Genomic DNA, 18,557 nt, shown 5'->3' on the forward strand with positions numbered 1-18,557 from the left:
TGAAGTGATGTCCCAGATGATTATGTAACAGGGAAGAGCCAATTCTGACTCCTTGTTGGATCTGTTTCTTTAACTTTTGCTTTTCGTTGCTTTTGTTATTATAATCACTGTCTATAGCTGTAAGCACACATAATGGCCTGCCACAGGGAACCCTGCCCCCCTGCCTGACTGTTAAACTAAAGTGCCTTTGTTCAGCGCACAGAGAGACACTCTGACCCTGCCCACCTGTGAATGGCTGCAGAAAAGAAGAAATTAACACATCCCCTCCCCAATGCAGGCCATTCGAGGAGATGTTTTGCAAGATAAATGGCCTTTTTACTTTACTTCCTCACCTCATCCCCCTCCCTGTTCTTTAAAAGAAACTGGCATCCAGACCCCAATAAGATGGTGTTTTGGGGACCATAGCCCGCCATATTCTCCATCTGCCAGCTTTCCGAAAAAAGTCTCTATTAGTTGCCTCAACACCTCGTCTCCTGATTTATTGGCCTGTCCTGCAGTGAGCAGAGCGAGCTTGGACTCAGTAACAATTATAAATACAATGGATACCTTTATTCATTAAAAAAGTATATTGAAGCCTACTATGTGGTGGACACTTTTCTAAGTGCTAAGGATACTGTAGAAAACAAAATGGACAGAGGTGCCTGCCCTCATTCTAGACAGACTGGAAACACATATACAATATCAGATGATAATAAATTTGTTAAAAAAAATAAAGAATGAGCACTTTGGGTGAAGGTGGGGGAGGAGCTGTTCTAGATAGGTTGGCTGGGGATGGCTTCTCTGAGGAGGATACCTACTAATATTTAAGTTTCATGTAAAAAAAAAAAAGTTCAAAACTTCCAGAAATGAAATGCCCGTTTCTGCTTCACAGTTGTTATTTTGTATAAATGTATAGACATCATATATCTTTTCAAATTAGTGTTTTTATGTTCTTCAGGTAAATACCCAGAAGTGGAATAGTTGGGTCATATGGTAGTTCTAAATTTTTTGAAGGAATCTCCATACTGTTTTCCATAGTAACTGCACCAATTTACAGTATCACCAACAGTGTATGAGAGTTCCTTTTTCTCCACATCCTCTCCAACATTTGTTATTCCTTGTCTTGTTGATAATAGTCATTCTAATAGGTGTACAGTGATGTCTTACTGTTGTTTTGATTTTTTAAATTAGATTTTATCGGAGTATAGCTGCTTAACAATGTTGTGTTAGCTTCTACTGCACAGCAAAATGAATCAGCCATACATATACATATATCCTCTGCCTTTTGGATTTCCCTCCCATTTAGGACACCGCAGTGCATTAAGTAGAGTTCCCTGTGCTATACCGTATGTTCCCCTCATTGGCTCTTTTATACATAGTTATCAATAGTGTATGTGTGTCAGTCCCGATCTCCCCATTCCTCCCACCCCACCCCTTTCTCCCTTGGTATCCATACATTTGTTCTCTATGTCTCTATTTCTGCTTTGCAAATAAGGTCATCTATACCATTTTTGCTAGATTCCACATATATGCATTAATATAAGTAGGTGTCTGTGGCTTCATTCAGATGCAGCCCATCACTGTGTCTTTTCCCTGTTATGGTTGCCCTAGATGTAGTGCCATGCTGTGGTGTGGAGTGAGGGGGAGCTGGTCAGCTTGGGCTGGGGTGCACGGTGAGGTGGTCTCCCAAAACCTGATAGCCACCAGGGTAGACCTCTCTCTGCCCTGCCTGCGGGCAACCAGCCCCTGTGTGCTCCTCACAAGTGGAATCCAAGCTTCTCCAGGCTTTCTGTCTGTCCCAGTGGCTCTCCAAGCAGCCAGTGGGTCTTGTCTCCTCCACAGGTCCCCAGGGCTGAGCTGCCCAGTCTGTGGCTTGACCTACTCACTCCCTAGGGCAGGTGTCCACCCAAGGAATCTCCCTTTTCCTCTAAGTTCCCTCCCAGGGGCACAGGTCCCAACCCAATCCCTTTTTTTCCCATCCTACCCAACTGTGTGTGTGTCTTTCTTACAGCCTTAGTTGTATAGGAGTCCTTCTGTCAGTTTCCAATTAGTTTTCAGTGAGAATTGTTCCACAGGTAGATGTATTTTTGATGTGTTCAGGTGGGAGATTAGTGCCGGGTACACTTACTCCACCATCTTCAAGAAGTTCTCAACATTTCTTCTAAGGCAGGTGTAGTGGTGAGTTCCCTCAGCTTTAGTTTGCCTGGGAAAGCTTTTATTTCTCCTTTGTATCTGAAGGAAAACTTTGCTGGATAGAGTATTCTTGGCTGACAGCTTGTATCTTTAAATATTTTGAGTATGTCATTTCACTTTCCTCTGGCCTGTAGAGTTTCTGCTGAGAAATCTGCTGATAGTCTAGTGGGGGTTCCTTTTAGGTTACTGTCTTTTTTCCCTGGATGCCTTTAAAATTCTTTATCATTAACTTTTGACAGTTTTCTATAATGTGTTTTGGATAAGGTTTTTTTTTTGCATTGAGGTAAGTAGCTTCCTGGTAATCAACTTCCTGGACTTGTACGTAATTAAGGTAATTAGCTTCCTGGACTTGTAATACAGTTCCTTCCCCAGGTTTGGGAAGTTCTAGCTATTATTTCTTTAAATAAACTCTCTGTTCGCTTCTCGCTCTCATCTCCTTATGTTGCCTTCCTAATGGAATGAGATGGTTCTCTTAGAAATTATTCATTAAAGAAACAAACAACAACAACAAAAAACTTAATTTTCTCTCTTCTCCATCCTGGGTCATTTCTAGATTTCTGTACTCATGCTTGCTGACTCTTTCTTCCATATTGTCTGCTCTATTTTCAATGCTTTCTATTGTATTCTTTATATCATTTATTGAGTTCTTTGCCTCCAGAATTTCTATTTGTTTCCTTTTTAGAGGTTCAGTCTTTTTGTAAAATATTCCTCCTGCTCATTAATTTTATTCCTGAGCTCATTGAAATGACTTTCTGAGTTTTCTTATAGATCATTTTTTAAAAAAAATCTTTATTGGAGTATAATTGCTTTACAGTGGTGTGTTCGTTTCTGCTTTATAACAAAGTGAATCAGTTATACGTATACATATGTCCCCATATCTCTTCCCTCTTGCGTCTCCCTCCCTCCCACCCTCCCTATCCCACCCCTCTAGGTGGTCACAAAGCACCGAGCTGATCTCCCTGTGCTATGTGGCTGCTTCCCACTAGCTATCTATTTTACGTTTGGTAGTGTATAGATGTCCATGTCACTCTCTCACTTTGTCCCAGCTTACCCTTCCCCCTCCCTGTGTCCTCAAGTCCATTCTCTAGTATGTCTGCATCTTTATTCCCGTCTTGCCCCTAGGCTCTTCATGACAATTTTTTTTTTTTAGATTCCATATATATGTGTTAGCATACGGTATTTGTTTTTCTCTTTCTGACTTACTTCACTCTGTATGACAGCTATTTTTAGTTCTCTATCAGATTGCAATCTTCCGTGAGTTTAAGTTTGGTTTCTAGAGAACTGTCACTTTCTTTCCTGATACCTTGCCACTGTGCTTTTTCACAGTGCCTGATGACTTGTTCCTCTGCCCAACCATTTGAAGGCGTGAACACCTTTCTTATTAGGTAAGATTTGTTTACTTTGATTCTAACGATTCAACAGGTTGGTAATTAGAGGACTTTCTTTTGTTTTCCAGTAGGTGGCACTATAGCACAAGTCTTTGGTTTCCCTAACCTGACCTGCCCGTGACTGTATTGTCGAATCAGTATTTTCCACCCTTCACCACCCCTGCCAGAGGTGTCACTGGAGCCCTCATTGTCTCTGCTTGTGCCTTTGGGGTCCTTGGTGCCTTGCTGCTGCCAGTGTTGCTGCTGTTGCTCAGGTCACCCCTGGGGCACCAGGATGGCAGGCACCTTGGCCACATCTGGGGTTGTTGGGCTTGTCAGGTTTGCGGGCACTACGGCCTTGGGCAGGGCAGCTGGAGTCTTGGGCACCACTGTGGCTGGTGGGGCCAGGGTCGCAGGCCCTGCTGCTGCTGCTGCTGCCTGGGTCCCTTTGGCTGCATGTGCTGCTTCAGCTGGGAAGCTGGAGTTGTGTGCACCACCTCCCCTGCTACCACTGGGTTCTTCATCCACTGATGGGCCAGAGGGCCAGGGTTATGGCACCCCCTCCACTGTTCCCTCGATTCCACCTCCTATGTGCCATTCCACCCACCTTCAGATGTACAGATGTGTGGATCTCTCTGGTGTTCCGGTGTACTGAGCAGAGGAACCTTTGTAGAGTTATATATGTTTTACTAGTTGTAAATTGAAGGGGAGAAACAAAGGAAACATCTCACATTGCCATGATGCTGACTTCCCCCACCTAGATGACTTTTAAAAATTTTTTATTGGAGTATAGTTGATTTTTAAGAACTGTTCCTATTTCAAAATTTTGTAAAACTTCTAGAAAGTTCTAGAGAGTGCACTGGGCTCTACACTGACTTTCTGAATGCCTTTGGGCAAATGACAATGTTCCTTTTCCCCCATCTATGAAAGCTTTGCCTTCCCTGTTTATAAAATGAGACTTCCCCTTCCTAATCATAAGGCTCTTGTGAAGATAAAATGAACAAATGAGTGAACGTTTATTATAATTCCAGAGGGACCACGTACATTACAGAAACTTCTTCAAGACCTGTAGGCTGAGATTGGGTGTTATACTAGCTTTTTGTGGTAAATATTACTTAAAGGAACCAATTCTTGGCAATTAATATTTTTTAATAATTATATACTGAGGGCTCCGTTGTAAAGGGATCTGGCCTACGATACATACAAAAGAGTTTGAAAACTAAAATGTGATATGAGCTTGTTGTTGGCACTGGGGACGGACTATAGAGCATGTCTCTTTGAGAACTTGGAAATAACGGAAATAGATTGACTTCCAGGAGCTAAACTTTAAACTCAACATAAAATAGATCAGAACAGAGATATTCATAGTCCGTGTAAACAGACGTAATGATTCACAGAGAAGCAAGATTAAACCATACCCTGATATATGATATATTAATATAGAATTGGTCTCGGAAAGGGATATTGCAGCCACAGAACATAGAAAAAGGAGACTTACTAGGGCAAATCCCGACAGTACTCATCCAAGCCTGTCTGGAGGAGAAGTCTCTGTTAGGGGATTTCACTTACTATCGTCCCTGGAATGAGGCGGCCCCTAGCCAGTACCTACATTCACACTGGACGGTTTTGGTTTTCTCAAATCTACAAATTCTCTCTTGCCTTAGGACCTTTGTAGAAACTTTTCCATTTGCCTAGAATGCTCCCATTACCCATGCCTTCTCCCATTGGCTGACTCATCCCTCAGGTTTCAGCTTAAATATCCCCCTGACCTTCTCTCAGTCTATAGTGATACTGCTCTTATGCATTCTGATGGCTCCTGTGTTATTTTCTTTGTAGCACTTGTCACACTATGTGTTTACGTGACTCATGACTCTTTCCCACTGGACCCTAAACCCCGCAGCTCCTAAAACATAGCAGGTGCCCAGTAAACACTTATTGCTTGAAAGGATTGTGGGTATAAAGAGATGGGTGGATGAACTGGGCTTTCAAACCCCAGTGCCAATAAATTGAATTATGAAAGTTACTTGTTTTGTCCACTAAACAAACTTCTGGCTAAGTTTTTTCTTCTCATGTAGGTCTGTTAACAGGGAGAGAGGGGGCTACTCATGCCAGTCTTTTGGCCCTTCAGGCAAATTAATAAGTTGGTAATATCATTTTATATACCTTGTATCATAAACATGGTAATGAGAGGCCTCCCTCAAGATGCAGAGCTCCACTCTCCACACACTAACATAAGCCAATTAGTGACCAGTGGCCAGATCTCCTCAGTTTACCAAGGTCTCGTCAGTCTCCGGGCCCCCAGTAAGATAGAGGCTCACTTCCTCTAGCTCGGTGGTTCTCAAACTTGAACATGTATCAGAATCACCTGGAGGGCTTATTAAAACATAGATCTCTGGGTTTTGTATATCTCTACCCTAGTTTTAGATCCAGTAAATCTTGGGCAGAGCTGAAGAACTTACATTTCTCCAAGTTCCCAGTAATTCTGATTTCAAATGCTATATTTTAATATTATCCCTTTTAGTACTATGTACTTTTTCTTTTTTGAAAGCACAGTAACAGTTATCTCACTACTCTCCCCTTTAGTAATGCATTTCCAAACATTTTAAGACTCCTCCTAAGACACTGTTCAATTATACATTTTTCTTTTTTTATTGCAAAAAATACCAACTGTGCAACAGAATTCATGTAGTGTATATCTACAATTTCCTTTAAAAAATATGAAAATAAGAATTATCCACCATCTAGCTTAAAAAAGAGAATTTAACAATATGTTTGATGCCCTCTGTGTGCTCTACCCCAAATTATCAGGTAGCCATGATCCAGAATATTGTGTTAACCATTCCTTTGCCTTTCTTTATCATTTTATCACATATGTATATAGCCCTATGTAATACATAAACAACTTGCAAATATTTAAATTAGCTAAGGTTTATTAAAAGGGAAAAATTATTAGGAAATTCCAACTATGAGCTCATTTCTTTTTTTGTTTTGTTTTGTTTTTGTTTTTGCGGTACACGGGCCTCTCACTGCTGTGGCCTCTCCTGTCGCGGAGCACAGGCTCTGGATGCGCAGGCTCAGCGGCCATGGCTCACGGGCCCAGCCGCTCTGTGGCATGTGGAATTCTCCCGGACCAGGGCCCAAACCCGAGTCCCCTGCATCGGCAGGCGGACTGTCAACCACTGCGCCACCAGGGAAGCCCATGAGCTCATTTCTTATTCTGCCCTGAAGACTAGCACTATTAGTATATTAGATTTACCATTTATTGCCTCCCTCTCATTCTCTCTTCTAAGAGAATCTGCCTTCCTTCTGCCCACAGCCCCAGTAACCAAGCTTTATCAGTTGAAGCTGCCTCTGATAACTTCTGACTGGCCTAAGCCAAGCTGTGCCAATCAGATTCTGCCTTAAATTTTAAGAGACTGAGTGGATTAGTGGACACGACCTACAGTGTTAAGGCCTGAGACATTAGCCTGGAAAATCAAAGCCATGCACCAACCAAAATGAAGAGAAACAATGTGTTAGCAAGAAAGAAGAGGTCAAAGGAGCAGGTGATTGTTTTTTTTTTTGGAGCAGGTGCTTGAGAAAGGCAGAGGCAAGGCAAGAGGCCCTGTGGCTTCAGAGCGAAAGAGACAGATAGAAGCTGCCTGACAAATAGCCTATTCTCTTGTAGAGGCCAGTTTTTCTTTCTGCACTTTTTTCCCCTGTAAGATTCTCCAGTAGATGTTCGATAATTTTCCTTCATTATTGAATTAATATGAATGGATTTCTGGTCCTGGCAATCAAGTAGTCTGTTACTAAGACAGTGAGCTTAAGCAGCATTCATGAAAGCAGTCATTTTGTTAAAAAACCATGCAAAAGAGGACTGTGCAACTCCAGTGTATAATTTATATGTACACATGAGATTAGAGCATATAGCTCTCCTCAAATGCCAATGATTATAATAAATTAAGAATGGTTACTTAACATAATGATTTATTATGATAATAAGGATGTTAATTCAACAGATATTTCACTGAGACTTACTGTATGCCAATCTTTGGATACATAAAGATGAATATATCAGTCATTGCGTTTTAGGAGCTTTCATAGTCCTATGAGAATGACAGATTTATAAACAAATAGTATCGCCAGACAATACTGTACAGGTTAAAATAGAAACACATGTGTATTTCTTTGGAGGATCCCAAAAAAGAAAGCATCTAGACTGGGACATCAGGGTGGGGCTGCTGAGAGGTGACATTAGAGCTGAGACTTTAAAGTCTAATAGAAGTTGTCCAGGTGGTTAGGTGTGAATGAAAGGCTTTCTAAGCATAGGAAATAGTGTGCACAAAATCAAGGAGATGAGAAAGATCACAAACTTTATAGGAAACCATTTGACGTGGTTGGAGCAAAGAGTATGAGGGTGGGGAAATGAGAAAAATAAAGGGAAGATAGCTAGAGCCTTCCATGACACACCTAAGGAAGTTCAGATTTTATCTGGTGGGCAACAGGGAGTTATTAGATAATATCAAGCAGCAAAATAAAAGGATAAAAATATGTGCTCTAGAAAGAACACTGGCTATGAATTGGATTGAGGTGGGGTGTGGACACACACAAGACCAGAATTAGGGATTCTTTTGGGAAAATGCACTCAGGAGACGGTAAAGATATGAAGTAAGGCAATGGCAATGAAGTTGGAGAAGAGGAGGCATGTAGGAAGTCAAATTTACAAGTAGGAACTGATTAGGAAGGAGGAGTAGCAGATGCCTGGCTTAGGGCACCAGATTAATGGTAATTAACCAGGAGACAAATAAAGGTTTGAAACAAAAACTAGGGTGGGTTCCTTGAGTTTGGGACTGATTGAGTTACAGATGACCCTGGGTCCTATGGGAGGAGAAAAGCAGTAGGTATAAGGGTGTTCAGTTGTTGCTTGGCATTCACTTAAACTTGTTTCATTATGAAAAACCCAACTCATAGTTTAGGTTAAAAGACATGGCATGTTTCCAACACATTTCCAAGGTTCATGAGAATACTACTATATTTTGTATAGTTCCTCAAATAATTTGCCAAAACAAATGTCTCGTGATTACTTACACGTTTTGGAAAATCTCTCATCCACCATAGTTTAAATATGATCAGATCGCAAACACTACTAGCCTGTTTGCAGACAGGCTACATATGCAAGCTACCATTCGGGGATCCTGGGCAGAATCACAATTACTCGATCTCCCCTTTGCAGGGCACAGGCTTCTGTAAGTATATTTGCAAATTTCCTTGAAAAAGATCCCATTCTACAAACTCCATCTCACTTCTTCTCCATTTCCATTTATCTACCAGAAGGCTAGATTGGAAGGTCTCTTTCCAGCCTGCGGAAAGACAAATCAGTCATAGATTTAAAGGTGGTTGTGCAGCTAAATTCTGTTTCAGCTGCCTTAGTGGTATATTTTCTCTGAAGAAAATTCACAGGTCATTAGTTAGGACATACTTGTAGTATTTGGGAATAACTCTGGAGTCCTTATTTCTAGATGTTGGGAGCCATGTCACTTCCTCCAGCATACATCATTTCTCATTTAGCCTTTTTCTTTCCATAAAGTTAGAATTCTTGCATCCCTCTGTATTTCTCTCAATGCACTTTCTATGCCTCATTTCCTACCATTTCTTACTCTTGGATTCACTTTTCACTCTACTCCTTTTTGTTTTTTAAAAAATTAACCTATAATCGTACATTTTTGTAACCCAAGCTTTTTCGACCATGGAACTCTTAACATGTTGAACCAGATGTCCTGTGCATTACAGGATATTTAGCAGCACCCCTGGCCTCTACCCATTAGCACACACCCTCCCCCAAGTCATGGCAACAAAATTGTCTCCAGACATTGTCAACTGTCCCTTGGGGTAAAATCACTCACAGTTAAGAAACTGCAGTCTGACTGGCCCTTGCTCCAACCTTTTCCATATTGGTCCATTGGTCTAGGACATCTTTAGCAAAGTTGAAATACTCTGGAATCTCTAGTTTAAAGTCCTGCTTCATGGATGCATAGTTGGAGAAATCCTGAGGGATTACTGTTCTATAATCTTTATGCAATGCTCTCAAAGAACAAGGAATTGCTAGGCACTGAAAATACTTGGCACGAAGTAATATCTGCATGGTGACAAGAGCTAGCCTCAGTCCTGCTGAATGTTTTAGCACTCAGGATTTCTACAGAGACCAACTCATCTGAAAGACAAGCAGAAAGACATGCATTTGTTTCTGGCTTGAAGGTAGCCATGTCTCCAAACAGCTAAGTTTTATTATTGTTAATCATCATAAAAGTACCATTTTCTGAGAACTCACTATGTTCCAAACACTTTGCTCAGTGTCTTACTTACATACAATTTATCATGAAATCTTCAGCGTAACCCTGTGAAGTGGATAAGATCGTCTGTTTGCAGATAGAGAAAATGATGAGTAAGAGGTTGTCTCAGTCACCTCTGGCTGCCATAACAAAATAACATACATTGTGTGGTTTAAACAACAGACATTTATTTCTCACAGTTTTGGAGGCTGGGAAGTCCTAGATAAAGCTGCCGGCTGATTCAGTTATCTGGTGAGGGCTCTGTTCCTGGCTTGCAGATTGTTGCCTTCTCTCTGTGTCCTCACATGGTAGAGAGAGAGCGAGCTCTGGTCTCTCTTCTTCTTGAAAGATACTAATCCCATCAGGGGCCTCACTGTCATGACCTCATCTAAACCTAATACCTTCCAAAGGCTCTATCCCCAAATACCATCACATTGGAGGTTAAGGCTTCAACATAAGAACTGGTTTGGAGTGGGGTACAAGCATTCGGTCTGTAACAGAGGCATTGGTTGGCTTTGAACCCAGAACTGTCTGGTCCCAGCCCATTCTTCTGACTACTAAGGCTATTGCCTCCCATATACATTTCTGAAGAAGTAAAGATCTGGGTTACCCAGTTACTCTCAGTGAAAGCAAAGGGTTAAGCTTTTAATCTAATATCTTACACCTACAGATTTCAAAAGGAGTGCAGAAATGTTTAGGAGAATTTTTCACAGTGGATAATCCATAGATGAAGAAACTGAGGTAGCTCAGTACCAACTATGCATGAAAGCACTGTCAAAGATCCTCTAGTTTATAGGGTACGGTTCCCATACTCCAAATAGGAGCCCACGCTATCTTTGAGTCCAGGCTTGGAGTTTCTTTACCAGAGATATAGTAATAGGGCTTTAGCCTTCAGGACTTTTGTTGGGGAGGCCTCTCTGGGCCACCCAGCCTTCCCGGCTTCTGTGGGAAATCATTTGATCACAATGGCATTTAGTTGGCTGAGGTCTCATAAATGAGGCTGTTTAAAAACACTGTTCTAGGGATTATAGGGTTTTCTCTTTTATACTTTCTGTAATCTTCTGAATTTCCTACAATGAAACACTACTCTCACAATCATTAAATCATCATTTTTAACTGCAATTCTAACTGTATGGTATGTAAGGCAGAGTATCTATGTGGAAGCATTTCTGTATTGATAAATTGCCAAACAATAATTAATAATGGACACCAGCCATAAATTTTAGCCTAAATGGACCTGGCATTTGGGCAGCATTCTGTTGCACCCAATGCATGGGGAGACCTGGGTACTTCTTCTGACTCTCCAACCTATTTGTGTGAGGACCTGACAAGGCAGTGAGATTGAGCCCTCTGAGATCATCTGATTTGAGCCTACTCATTTTTCACCTGCAAAGAAAACACGGCCCCAGAGAGGGGAAGCAACTTGCTTTAATGTGATATGAGAGTTAGAACTAGACCGTTGGTCTTTGAATTTTCTCTTTACTATAGTTCAGTAGGATTTCATTAGAGTAGTGATTCTCAACCCTGGTTATATATTTGAGTCATGAGGAAAGCTTTATAAATGTACTGATGCTTGGGACATGAAGCAATTAAATCAGAATCTCTGGGGTTAGGGCCTGGGAATCACATTTTAAAAAATTTCCTCGGAGGATTCTAATGTGCAACCAAGGCAGAGAATCACTGATCTATAGGTTGTGATCCGTGAACAAGCAGCAACAGCGTCACCTGGAAACTTGTTAGAAATACCCATTTTCAGGCCCCAATTTTACATTTTACCAACGTAGAGACTAATAGAACCTCCCTCAGAGAGTCATCCCAAAGATTAAATGAGATAATGCATGCAAAGTGCTTATCATGGTGCCTAGCATATTACTATCCCTTAGAACAGGAGTCAGCAAACTTTTTCTGTACAGGGCCAGATAATAAATATTTTAGGCTTTGTGGGCCCTTTGATCTCTGTTGCAACAGCTCAGCTCCATTCTGGTTGAGATAGCAGCCACTGACAACACATAAATAAATAAACGTAACTGTGTTACTAAAAAAACGAATTATGGCTACTGAGACTTGAATTTCAGGTACTTTTCATGTGTCATGGATTGTTATTCCTCTTTTGATTTTTTCCAAATATTTAAAAATGCAAAAATCATTCTTGTTTCACTGGTTGTACGAAAGCAAGGGGAGGACTGGATTTAGCCCACGGGCCATAGTTTGCTAATCTTTGCACTAGAATGTAAAGTCTTTGAGGGTATGGGCGTTGTTTGTTACGTTCATGGGAATTATAATAGCATTTGGCCCATAGTAAGTGCTTAATAAATATTTGCTGAATCAGTAAATGACTTTTTCAGAAGGCAGAACTTTTGCACACAGTTTTTGGGGTTTTTTTCCAATAACTCAGAATTATAGCAGACCTGAGAAGTGCCTCTCCTGCTTTAACCAGAAATGTATGACTACTTGCACTGTTCATATGTGGCTAATTTAGATTAATTTGAATACTATTTAAAAATCAGTTCTTCAGCCACACCAGCTACATTTCAAGGGCTTAATAGCCACATGTGGCCAGTGGCTACCAATATACAGGTCAGTTGCAGTCACAAAACGTTTCTATCATTGCAGAAAATTCTTGTGGATAGTGCTAATCTATATTGATAACAGCTCAGAACTGGAGTGATATGAAACATTAATATGCAGGAAAATTGAGAGGAAGCATTCCCAAGATAAGATTTTTCTAAAAGTTCAGGTTTAGTAAAGTATTACGCGTCACTGTTCTCTTATCTGAGGGCCGTGGGAGGAAAAGTGTTAACCAGAGATCCCTTGGCAGTTCTCTCAGGCTCTAGAAGAGGCTGCTCTTTAGAACAGAAATAAGCCCCTGAATCTTCAAGCATCATTCTTTTTGGCAGTGGGGGTTGAGTAAGAGGGACCACCCTTCTCTGCTCTTTGATGGCAAGTTACATCCTGCACATTCGGCAGGTCTCTCCCTTCTTAACAGAATTAACAACTTACTTCAGTGGGAAAGAAGAAGTTAAGTAGTCACCACTAAGATTTTAGTGTTGTAACTTTGTTTTTAATTTTGGGGCATAATATCTTCAAATGCTTCAAAAATCATACAAGGTACACAGTGAAAAATCTGCCTCCCACCCCCAGTCTCACAGCTGGTCAGTTTCATCCCACCCTCACTTCCTCAGAAAACTACTATTATTTCTATGTATCGTTTCAGGGTTTCTTTATGTGTATTCAAGTAAATGACTGTTAGTTTCTTTTTTCTCCACCACTTTTATATAACATGTAGCCTAAAATATACACTGTTTCGTCCATTAAATTTTTTTTTTCTAAGAATAAAACTTTGGATGGCTTTCCATATCAGTACACAGAGATCGTCCTCATTTTGCTTTCTTGTTTTGTTTTTTAAACAGCTGCATGGCATTCCATTGAACAGCTGTACCATAATATCTTAAGCCAGTCCCCTATCAATCATCATTTGAATTATTTCCATTATTTTGCAATTAAAGTGAAAATTTCAAACTATTTTCTCCACTGCATTCAGAATCCTTCAAACATACGTTGAAAAGAAAACTGACCAGTCATTTGGAGCTTAAAACGAGCCTAACCATTCTGTTCCACCGAAAAGAAAATCTCAACATCCTTGTCATCAAAACTGTTAAGACTGCCTTTTTCCCAACAAAGTTCTTTTCCTGTCTTTTCAGTGATTTTAGCATTTCATAACATACATTTTCCAGGCTTCTAATATTCTTTGTAGGTGAAAGAGCTGAGACAAGTTTCCCAGTGTAAGTCCAGATTTTTATACTGAGTCACAGAAAACTCTTCTAATAGAAACAGTACCACTACTGGTCAGACGGGCTTTTGAATGTATTTAAGGTCTCACCTGAAATGCAACCTCTACATCCATCTAAACAGCAGTGCCAAGGGGGTGTTCACCTCCCCACATCTCCATAAATACTTTCCCCATCAAGTAATCCAAGTAATAACAGTGGCTTGGCATATATGGCCTCAAAGCAAGACAAAGCCCCTACTATTCTCCCCAACCTAACAAGACCCTGATGTAAACTTCTATACAGAGTTTTTAGATCTACGCTTGACCACCTAATGGAGAAAAGTGGCTGCCCCCAGGTTATTTCCCTGAGTTTGCATGCATATGTTTCTCAAAGTTTCCTAGAGGTAGTTTGCATACTTTCTGGATGATGCAGAAGATGGATTCCTATTTGCCACTGAGCAGGGTAGGGAGTTAAGTAGACAGTACAGTGAAAAACTCAGTTGCTACTTGGACTCAAATGAATTTTTTTCTAAAACATTTTTTTTTTTTGCGGTACACGGGCCTCTCACTGCTGTGGCCTCTCCCGTTGCGGAGCACAGGCTCCGGACGCGCAGGCTCAGCGGCCATGGCTCACGGGCCCAGCTGCTCCGTGGCATGTGGGATCTTCCCGGACTGGGGCACGAACCCGTGTCCCTTGCATCGGCAGGTGGACTCTCAACCACTGCGCCACCAGGGAAGCCCCTCTAAAACATTTTAACAAGTTAACATATGGACATAGTTTTTAAACAATTAAATAGCACAAAAAGCTTAAAATGAAAAAACTCAGCTGCTCTGTTTATAGGCTTTTGTGTGTACATACTCCTGGTTACTTACTAGATAGTATTATACAACAACTGAGAAATTCTGATAGCAACACCCCAGCCGCCCAAGATTTCAGTGAGCGCATTCGATTTGTTGGTTTTGTTTGCTTGTTTGTTATCTTTGCTCAAAAGTACATGTGCCAGCCCAGAAAACCTTACATAGGAGACAAATAAGGTGATACTCGCTAAAGTGACAGATTCCGACACAGCTGGAGATGATGGCAGATCTGCTTCCTAGGAGAGCATCCCTGAAACTTGACCTCTCACATCTGCTTTGGTCCTGGTAGTAAGCAAAAGAAGAGGGAAAAGTAGTCTGACAGTTGGAAGAAGTAAGATATACCCAGAGTGCCTTGTCCGGATTGGTGGAGACATTCTGGAGGGAGGAGCAGAAGTTCTGGGCTAAATTTATGCTGGAAGTTTACACAATCCCCCAAGGTTATCCCTTTTATAGTTAATGATTTACATACACCATAAGCTTCTGGGGGGCTGGGAAAGTAATGTATTTACAGGAGGAAAAGTGTCCGTGAAGTTGCTGGAGAGGTTAGTCCGGTAAAGGGATTGAGGAAGTTTTCTCTCAGAAGAAGGAAAGAAAAAGGGATGGAAGAAGACATAAAGCTGTTTTGAATGGAAAGGAAAGAAAGTAAGGTATAGGTTGCTTTAGGTCTCAGTGAACCAGTTGCTGTATTTATCTTTTGGCCTGTTGAACTGGTCAGGACAAAGCATAAATGCTATCAGGTTGCTCTTCTGCTCACATCCTTCAGCACTTCCTAGTTTACTCCGGGTAAAAACTCAAGTCCTTACAAGAAACTGCATGATCTGGCACAATGTCACCTCTGACCCACTGCCCTCTCCTCTTCTCCCTTACTCTGCTGCAGCCACAACAGCCCCCTTTCTTTTCCTGCAGCATACACATGTCCCGGCCTTGGGATCTTTGAACTTACAGTTCCCACTGCCTAGAACACTCTTCCCTGGGATATCCCCTTTACCAAATCCCTCATTGAATGAGATGTCCAATCAAAGAGGTCTTCCCTATCACATTTTCTAAAATAGCATCCCTCATGTTTGTCTCTTTAACCTGTTTTAACTTTTTACATCTCTTACTACCACCCTTATGAGTAAGCGTTTGTTTTGTTTGCGGACGTATCACTATTGCCTAGAACAGTTGTTGGCAAATTTTAGGCATTCAATAAATATTTGATGGGTAAATAAATAAATAAATGACTGAGTTACAAATGACAAAAACCCAAGTCAAATTCACTTAAACAAAATGAGGAATTTATTGGCCCCTTTTTAGTTCTAGGAGTTTTTTTGTTGTTGATTCCTTGGGATTGTCCATGTAGATAATTATATCATCTGCAAATAGGGACAGGCTTACTTCTTCCTTTTAGATCTATATGCCTTTTACTTCCTTTTCTTGCCTTACTAGACTGCCTAGAATTTCCAGCACTATGTTGATTAAGTGTGTTGAGAGCAGACATCCCTGCCTTGTTCCCGATATTAGTGGGAAAACATTCAGTCTTTCATGTTCAACTTGATAAAGAGCATGTACAAAAAACTTGATCAAGTGTAGGAAGTTCTCCTACACCATTCCTATTTTCCAGAGAGTTTTTATCATGAGTAAGTCTTAAATTTTGGCAAATGCCTATTCTGCACCAATTAATACCATCATGTGATTTTTCTTCTTTAGCCTGTTAATAAGGTAGATTACATTGATTGATTTTCAAATATTGAACAGCCTTGCTTCCTTGGAATAAACCCCACTTGGTCCTGGTGTATAATTATTTTTATATATTGCTAAATTCTATAGGTTATTTTTCTTGCCAAAGTTTAGAACTTTTTAACCATTCTTTCTTGGAGTAATTTTGCAGCCCTGCCCTAGCTTTCTCAACTTCTGGGATTCTGATGATACAAATGTTACATTTTTTTCTTTTTTTTTTTTGGTGATAGTCCCACAGGTCTCTGGGGCCCTGATATTTTTTTAATGATATAATTTTCAGGTGTACAGTATTATAGTTCAACATCTGTGTACACTACAGAGTGATCACTACCATAAGACTAGTTACCATCCATCAGCACACAGTTGACTCCTTTTGCATTTCACCCACCCTAAACCCCCTTACCCTCTGGTAACCACTATTTGGTTCTCTGCATCTATGAGTTTCTTTTCATTTATTTTATTTGTTTGTTTTATATTCCACATATGAGTGAAATCATATGGTATTTGTCTTTCTCTGTCTGCCTTATTTTACTTAGCATAATACCCTCAAGGTCAATCCATGTTGTCACAAATCGCAGGATTTCATTCCTTTTTATGGCTGAGTAGTATTCCATTTAAACACACACACACACACACACACACACACACACACACACATATATATATTTATTTTTTTTTTTTACATCTTTATTGGAGTATAATTGCTTTACAATGGTGTGTTAGTTTCTGCTTTATAACAAAGTGAATCAGTTATACATATACATATGTTCCCATATCTCTTCCCTCTTGCGTCTCCCTCCCTCCCACCCTCCCTATCCCACCCCTCTAGGTGATCACAAAGCACCGAGCTGATCTCCCTGTGCTATGCGGCTGCTTCCCACTAGCTATTATACGTTTGGTAGTGTATATATGTCCATGCCACTCTCTCACTTTGTCACAGCTTACCCTTCCCCCTCCCCATATCCTCAAGTCCATTCTCTAGTAGGTCTGTCTTTATTCCTGTCTTACCCCTAGGTTCTTCATGACATTTTTTTCCCCTTAAATTCCATATATATGTGTTAGCGTACGGTATTTGTCTTTCTCTTTCTGACTTACTTCACTCTGTATGACAGACTCTAGGTCCATCCACCTCACTACAAATAACTCAATTTCGTTTCTTTTTATGGCTGAGTAATATTCTACTGTATATATGTGCCACATCTTCTTTATCCATTCATCTTATATGCACATATATATTTCCTTTTAAAACATGAATTGGTTCATACTACACATACCTCACTTTGACTTTTATCCCCAGTTTCCAATGTATCTTGTAAATCTTTCCATATTCACACACTAAGATATAATAAGGTATCTCTCAGGTCCTGGGAATCAGTAAATGGTGACTGGAGATACTTCAGGGCCAACTGACCAACACAAAAAGCCTGGGCCTTAAACTCAATTCTGGTTTGATAAAAATTACCCTCATCAAACCTTCCAATTAGCAACAGCTACAATGAAACAGCAGCAGCTAACATTTATTGAATATTTTTATCTGAGACTGGCATGAATTAGTCAATACTCACAATGACCTATAAGGTGTATATTATAGCTATTCCCATTTTACAGATGAGGAACATGAAGTTCAGAGCAGTTAACTTTCCCAAGGTCATAAGGCTAGCAAAGTAGTGGAGTTAGTATTTAAACCCAAGACTGTTGGACTTTCAAAGTGTGTTCCCAATCAGTTTGTCTCTCTGTTCATCTGTACACTGAATGCTGTATTCTAATTGACTTCCCTTCAATTAAAAAAAATATTTATTTGGCTGTGCCAGTTCTTAGTTGTGGCATGTGGGATCCTCGTTGTGGCATGCAGGATCTTTAGTTGCAGCACGTGGGATCTTTAGTTGCAGTATGCAGGATCTAATTCCCTGACCAGGGATTGAACCCAGGCCCCCTGCATTGGGAGCATGGAGTCAACTGCTGGACCACCAAGGAAGTTCCAACTTCCCTCCAATTTTTAATTTAAATACAAATTATTCAAACTGAGTACTCATGTAGATCATTCTTATTTGGCCTCATCTGTGCTAAAAGATCCTCTATACCCGAGTTACCCTGGGCTCCTAAATATTGGGCTGGCCAACAAGTTCGTTCAGGGTTTTCCGTAACATTTTACTTTGGCCAACCCAATACATACTATACCTACTCTGAATTTATACTTCTTGCATTAGTGTATTATTCAAGACTAGTGTTATGTATTGGTGGAATGTGCAGTTCATAGTATGATCGGAATTGCCAATGGAAACATTTCTAAGTTATAAAACTGCCTGAGATTCTACCATTAGGGATTCATTCTTAGGAGCATTGATTAAAGTGGAAGTAAGG

The 18,557-nt window shown here is 40.5% G+C and overlaps 1 protein-coding gene across 1 annotated transcript in view; it reads right to left on the minus strand.

The window, feature by feature from the left end:
- Positions 1 to 18,557, minus strand: part of ACSM3 (acyl-CoA synthetase medium chain family member 3) — a 41,245-nt gene that overhangs the window by 18,511 nt on the left and 4,177 nt on the right. Inside the window, 3 exon segments of the mRNA XM_004321305.4 lie at positions 8,666 to 8,809; positions 8,811 to 8,881; positions 9,463 to 9,686. Coding sequence (XP_004321353.3) covers positions 8,666 to 8,809; positions 8,811 to 8,881; positions 9,463 to 9,686 — 439 coding nt within the window.

Source organism: Tursiops truncatus, chromosome 15 (assembly GCF_011762595.2).
Source record: "Tursiops truncatus isolate mTurTru1 chromosome 15, mTurTru1.mat.Y, whole genome shotgun sequence".
Classification (NCBI taxonomy): Eukaryota; Metazoa; Chordata; class Mammalia; order Artiodactyla; family Delphinidae; genus Tursiops; species Tursiops truncatus.